Genomic DNA, 6,527 nt, shown 5'->3' on the forward strand with positions numbered 1-6,527 from the left:
ATGCTCACAATTTCATCCCAGCGCAAAACTTTCTAAGCGGACTGCACATGGTTTCAAAGGGCTTCTGAGAGAACCTGGGATTTTATCGGAGCACATCCAGCTCAGCAGCTAGGATGTTGTAAATACATGCGGATTTTATTCAGCTTCCTGACGCCGCTTTTTAAAGCTTTTGGCGTTGTTTTTTTTTTTTTTTTACGCACCTCGATGGTATTTGCCAAAAAGCTACCCATACTTTTAAAGTTTGAATAATTCATGAGATACAATTTGCCCGCTCGAAAGAAGTGACTGTAAAAAAGGGAGGGGGGTTATCCACAAACATATTCATAAGGGTTGACGGAATGGCCACCGCGGCTTCCAATCCCTATCTGCCCAGCAATAGCATCTTATCGTCCGGCTCCATCGTGCATTCTGACTCCGGGGGTGGTGGCATGCAGCCGGGCAGCGCTGCGGTTACCTCCGGGTCTGGGGGCTACAGGGGGGACCCCTCGGTCAAGATGGTACAGAGTGACTTTATGCAAGGCGCGATGGCAGCGAGCAACGGGGGCCACATGCTGAGCCATGCCCATCAGTGGGTCACCTCCCTCCCGCACGCCGCGGCGGCGGCGGCGGCGGCCGCGGTGGCAGCAGCCGAAGCCGGCTCGCCCTGGTCGTCGAGCCCCGTCGGGATGACGGGCAGCCCGCAGCAGCAGGACGTGAAAAACTCCGGCAGAGACGATCTGCACACGGGCACCGCGCTGCACCACAGGCCCCCCCACTTAGCCCCCCACCAGACTCACGCCGGGGCTTGGGGTAGCACGACTGCGGCTCACATTAACTCCATATCCGGGGGCCAGCAGCAGCAGCAGTCGCTGATCTACTCCCAGCCGGGGGGCTTCACTGTGAACGGGATGCTGAGCCCCGGCAGCCAGAGCCTGGTGCACCCGGGCTTGGTGAGGGGGGACACCCCGGATCTGGACCACGGCAGCCACCACCACCACCATCACCACCAGCATCCGCATCACCAGCACCACGGCGGCGTCAACAGCCACGACCAGCACTCGGACGACGACACGCCGACCTCGGACGACCTGGAGCAGTTCGCCAAGCAGTTCAAGCAGCGGAGGATCAAACTGGGCTTCACGCAGGCGGACGTCGGCTTGGCTTTGGGCACCCTGTACGGGAACGTTTTCTCTCAGACGACCATCTGCAGGTTCGAGGCTCTGCAGCTCAGCTTCAAAAACATGTGCAAGCTGAAGCCTTTGTTGAACAAGTGGCTGGAGGAGGCCGACTCGTCCACCGGCAGCCCCACCAGCATCGACAAGATCGCGGCGCAGGGGAGGAAGCGAAAGAAGCGCACCTCCATCGAAGTGAGCGTCAAGGGGGCTCTGGAGAGCCACTTCCTCAAATGCCCCAAACCCTCGGCCCAGGAGATCAGCTCGCTGGCGGACAACTTGCAGCTGGAGAAGGAGGTGGTTAGAGTCTGGTTTTGCAATAGGAGACAAAAAGAGAAACGGATGACGCCCCCAGGAGTGGCACAGACGCCGGAGGATGTGTACTCTCAGGTCGGCAATGTGAGTGCAGAAACACCGCCCCCCTCCATGGACTGCAAAAGAATGTTCAGTGAAACATAGAAACAGCACACCAGAATATTTTATATGAAATTAAACTGATTTAAAAACAAAAACAAAAAAAAAACAGACAAACACAGACTATCCAGGCCAGGATAGCCCCCCAAATTTTTTTTGATACTGTGATTGTGAGGGAATATGAATAAGACTGCAAATGTGTTATCTATTTTTCACCAGAAAAAAAGAAAGAAAAAAAAAAAAAACAACAACAGCAACAACAACAACATCAACAACAACAACAACAACAACAACAACCTTCCCACCCCCTTTTTCCTCCCAAAATCCCCTCAGATTTTTTTTTTCCAGGCCCTAAAAATGTCTTAACCTAAAAGGTTCCTTCTGCTTTTTTCTTTCAGGGGCATTTTTTAGTAGATTACTTAAAAGATGCAAGTGAAGCGAGCGACCAGAGGGTGACAACCACAAGTTCATTCCACCAGGTAATTTTGGCGCATTAAAAACACACCAAGAGGAAACCCAGTGTTGGTTTTTTTTTATTTTTTATTATTATAATTTTTTCTCAACTCCCTCCAAAAATAATAATAATAAAAAAAATCCCCCCTTCATTATCCTGTGTTTGATTGAAGAAACAAAGGAGCAGGCATTTTGTATATTTAGAAATGGGACTGAATCGCCCCCCCCCCCTCCTCCTCCTCCTCCTCCTCCTCCTCACCCCCTCACCACCACCACCCTTCTTCCTCCTCATCCTCCTCCTCCTCCTCCTCCTCCCTTCTGCTCTTCATGCCCAACAATAACAAGAGGGGGGAAAAACTGCAACAATATGAAGAAGAGTGACATCCATGAAGCTTCCATCATGATTTACAGCTATCTGATTTTTCCTCTGAGGTGGATTGCATGGTTTCTTTTACACACACTCTCTCTCTCTCGGAGGATTTGGGATTTTTTTCTGTCTCTCTGTCTCCCATGTTGGGGCCTTCATGAAAGAAAAGACAACCAGGACCAGGACTGTCCCAGCCTGATCTCAAAGATCACCTTCTTTTATTCCTTCACATGGGCCTTTCTTTTTTCTTTTTTTTTTTCCTTTTTGCTATTATAATTATTATAATTATTATTATTATTATTTAAAGGACTTTGGCACCGTGTGTGGATTTTTCTCCTCTTTTTTTCCAACAAATAGAGCAAAAGACATTTGAAAAGACTTCAGCTGCACTTATTTGCGAGAAAAAAAATTCATAAAATCTGTTGCCAAGTGTGACTGAGTGGGTGCTGTGGATATACTATTAATGCTGCCCTTTCTAAGCAGTGTTCTTTGGTAGGTTTTAATAAACAAAACTCTGTAAAGCCGGCAATATAGATCACTAGATCAGATACTGATCTGAGTTATTTACTTTATATTTTTCATCAGAATGACTTGTTTTAATATTTTATTCGGAATACATATGAATTATTCCAAACGGTAATTTATTTTCCCCCCTTCCTTCCAGGAACTTGTGTAAGAAGCTTTCCCATCATTCCTCTTTTTTTTTTCCTTACATTTCGGTTGTTGCCCTTATTTGTTTTTAATTATTATTTTTTTGTATTATCGTTTCTAAAGGAGCACAAATCATCCTAAGCTGACATTGACCGTTGTTAGGTAATAAGGGTATATTTTGATGTGATAATTTGATTGTAATTTAATTTCAGTAGTGATTCCGTACGAGCTGATTGAGACACAATAAATTTGTTAGAATGAAATGCAGTCATCTTGTGTTTTGACGTGTATATTCTTCCCGGGCTGTATTTTTCTCTTTATTTTCTGTGTGCTGTTTGTGCATGCACAGCAGCAGAAGCTAATGAAGAAAATGGAGGACTATTTTGTCCCAGATGAAGCAGCGAGCTAATAATCCCCATCATTAGATCCACGGTTGGTTTTTGCAGAAAATGGCACCTTTAAATCTGGAAAAAAAGGGCTCTTTTTATTTATTTATCATAGATAATAAAATATAAGACTGTGTAATGATGTGGTTTAAGAGCCCATCAGGGTCTGGAAGCTTAAATAAATCGTCCCCTAACTGTACATTACCATTTAAATGGGAGATCGCGGCCAGTTGCAGGCCTGCACAATGGCTCCTCTGTTTGTTTACATCTGCTGCCTCTTCAGGGCAAAAGGCAGCAGCCTGCAGGATGGGCAGCACTTTGGACTGTCATTTTAAACCTGGGTCACATCTTCATGTGTGTGAATATATCTGCCGTCACGGCTCCGAGAGGAAAACTTCTTTTCTTGAGTTGTCTCGCTCGCCTATTCAGCAAAACTCACAAAACGTGTCCTCTCCGCTGCAGGATTTGAATTTCGCGGATGATTTCCCGTACTAGTTGCTTAGCAACTGAATTCAATGATATAGAGAAGTAGGCATCATTTTTCTTTGTCTCCATTAGTATGGAGACATGCAGCACACAAAACTTTCCATTTTATTTACGTTTCACGGCGTTTTGGGCTTTTTGTTGTTTGATGGTTTGTTTGTTTTGAGCTTTGGCCTTCTGAAATATAAAATAATCAAAGACAATCACGATTCAGATGGATTGAAAGTCCAAATGGCTGCACACAGAGGGGACGAGAATTAAAGGCTTTAAATGAACAGTGTGCACACTGAGGCCTCACGCAGCTCCTGAGCTGGAAAATCCAAAGCTAAAATGAGTCCAACTCTCCACTGAGGCAGACGACTCCAAAATAAAATAATAATAATAATAATTATTATAATAATAAAACAGAGTGCAGCCAGCAGCAGCTTGTGCAGAAACGTCCCAATCTAAAGAGAGATTTTTTAACCAGAGGCGACACAAAAAGAGTTTCAAATCTCATAATGGGTTTTGATCCGCCTATTCTCCAACAGCTTTGCCTGTTTCATGGGTCTTCAAAACCATGTTGGCAGCAGCGTGTGTGTGTGTGTGTGTGTGTGTGTGTGTGTGCGCGTTCAGGCCTGAGGAGCACTTTCCTTCCCCTCTCATTGATTCAGGACGCCAGTCTGCGCTAATTTAAGGTGCTGCTGTCGCACCAGCGTGCCCTTTAAAAGCAGACTGCAGCCGCCCGGAAGTGGAAGTGGAAGGGTTTGTCCTATAAAAACCAAACTTTGAATGTCTAATTATTGTTAATATTTCATGTGGCTGTCACCAGCACGCAGCCTCCAATCAGTCACCGCACTCACATGTGGAGCAGATGCAATAAAAATGATCTAATTAGGCGAATTTATATTTTATATGGAGGCCCAAACCAAAGCTGGAGTCCTGCTGCGTGGCTTTGTTGTAAATATGATGTAATGCAGTTAGAGGTCTATAAACAAACGGACTTTTTCAGACATTAACAGGCTTTTAACTAGATTTATCACCTGGCTCCTCAGAGGTTAAACCAGCAGCCTGTGATGGTTTGAATTTCTGAATCCACTGACTCGATGTCAGCTTCATTCTGACCTGCTGCAAACCTGCATGTTCACAATAGTGAGTCTGCCCCCCCCCAGTCTTCTCATACTGTATTTACTCCACGTGTCGGTGCATGAATATGGATTATCCTGAGCTGCTCTCCGCAGGGAGCCTCACTCCTTCACGTCCACATGGATTTATCTCTGCTGCAAAAAGACGCGCAGAAAATCTCCTTCTGTCTCGCTTGTGACTGCTGACTTCTGGTCATTATTATTATTATTTTTATTATTCATAATTTTATTCAAAGTAAGTATGACGCCTTATTTATATTTGGGGTTTTTTTTCTTCATCCAGCATTTACTTGTATAGTAAATATGGCTGCGATTTAAAAAAAAAATATATTATATATATATATATATGTTGTTTACAGCAGACACTAAAAAGTTGACTTTAATTAACGTTATTATTTAAATTCAATCTGTTGATCTGTTGTGTTGTTATTGTTGTCAGCAAATCCAATTACATATTCTGTTATATTTGAGTTAAATTATATAAATAAATTAGCCAATTAGGGCTTTTAATGACTGTAACGGCAGCACTCATTTTTATTATTATTTTAATTATTATTATTATTGTCGTCATTATTTTGAATGTTAAATTATTATTCTACATTTACAGAATAAAATTTAAATGGAAGAAGAATTCAGGCAGCAGGAAAATAAAAGTATGATAGTCAGTGGGATGTAAACAGAGCTGAGTGTGGCTGCAGCAGCAGAAGAGGACGCTGGTAAAATGTGACGTGACTCTCGGGGGTTTCCTCTCTATAAATTGTGAAGGTCATGGTTTTGTGAGCAGGCAGGATGGATAGGTAGAGGAGGGGTGGATGGAGGTAATGTGCTCCAGCATCTCATCTGCCTGTCTGCAGCCACAAAAACACACTGATTCTGTCAGCTTTCATCAAAAATTCAAACTAAATTTTAACCTACAAACAGGAAAAAATTATATATATTTTTTAAAACAAACTCACTCTATTTTCACTCTCAACTCCAAACTGCGCCCCAAAATAGGCCAAAAATAAAAAATAAAATTATGACAGACGTTGATGGTGTTTCGTTTTCTCTGAATTTTTCTGGTTTAATTTAATGAATCTCCAATTTTTTTGTTCTTTTTATTTTTTAGTAACGTTTCGTCGTTAGATTCGTAAAACATTCACAATATTCTTATTTCTTCATTCATCTGAATATTGTTTACACCATAAAAACTTTTTAGGTCGCAGTGTCTTTATACTTTTTATTTCTCCAACGTGTTTTTATTATCACAGCTGTCTTCGCATTAAATGCGTTTTTTCCGTTTGATTCACAAAAACAGCGTGTTGTTTTTTTGTTTTGTTTTGTTTTAGGCCGGAGAAATAACGTGTCGCTGCTGTAGGTCAGCACACACACACACACACACACACACACACACACAGACACACACTACACTGATTACAACGTTTGTATGTCAGCGGTGGTTTTGTGTGTCTGTGCGTAGAAACTGGGGGAAAAGTTGCAGCACCAACAAACAGACACA

General features: G+C 43.1%; 1 protein-coding gene across 1 annotated transcript; it reads left to right on the forward strand.

The window, feature by feature from the left end:
- Positions 1-338: 338 nt before the first annotated feature.
- On the forward strand, positions 339-2,062 carry LOC115054888 (POU domain, class 3, transcription factor 3-B). The gene is made up of 2 exons (XM_029520270.1): positions 339-1,550; positions 1,964-2,062. The coding sequence occupies exons 1-2, from the start codon at positions 339-341 to the stop codon at positions 2,060-2,062; spliced, it is 1,311 nt and encodes a 436-aa protein (XP_029376130.1).
- Positions 2,063-6,527: the final 4,465 nt, after the last annotated feature.

The sequence above is a fragment of the Echeneis naucrates genome, chromosome 2 (genome assembly GCF_900963305.1).
Source record: "Echeneis naucrates chromosome 2, fEcheNa1.1, whole genome shotgun sequence".
In the NCBI taxonomy this organism is placed as follows: Eukaryota; Metazoa; Chordata; class Actinopteri; order Carangiformes; family Echeneidae; genus Echeneis; species Echeneis naucrates.

What these genes read in the sequence shown, in the direction of transcription:
- LOC115054888 (XM_029520270.1), top strand. Translation starts at nt 339, where the DNA reads ATGGCCACCGCGGCTTCCAATCCCTATCTGCCCAGCAATAGCATCTTA. An exon ending in TGTACTCTCAGGTCGGCAAT is followed by an intron (nt 1,551 to 1,963) that starts GTGAGTGCAGAA and finishes TTTTTCTTTCAG; the next exon opens with GGGCATTTTTTAGTAGATTA.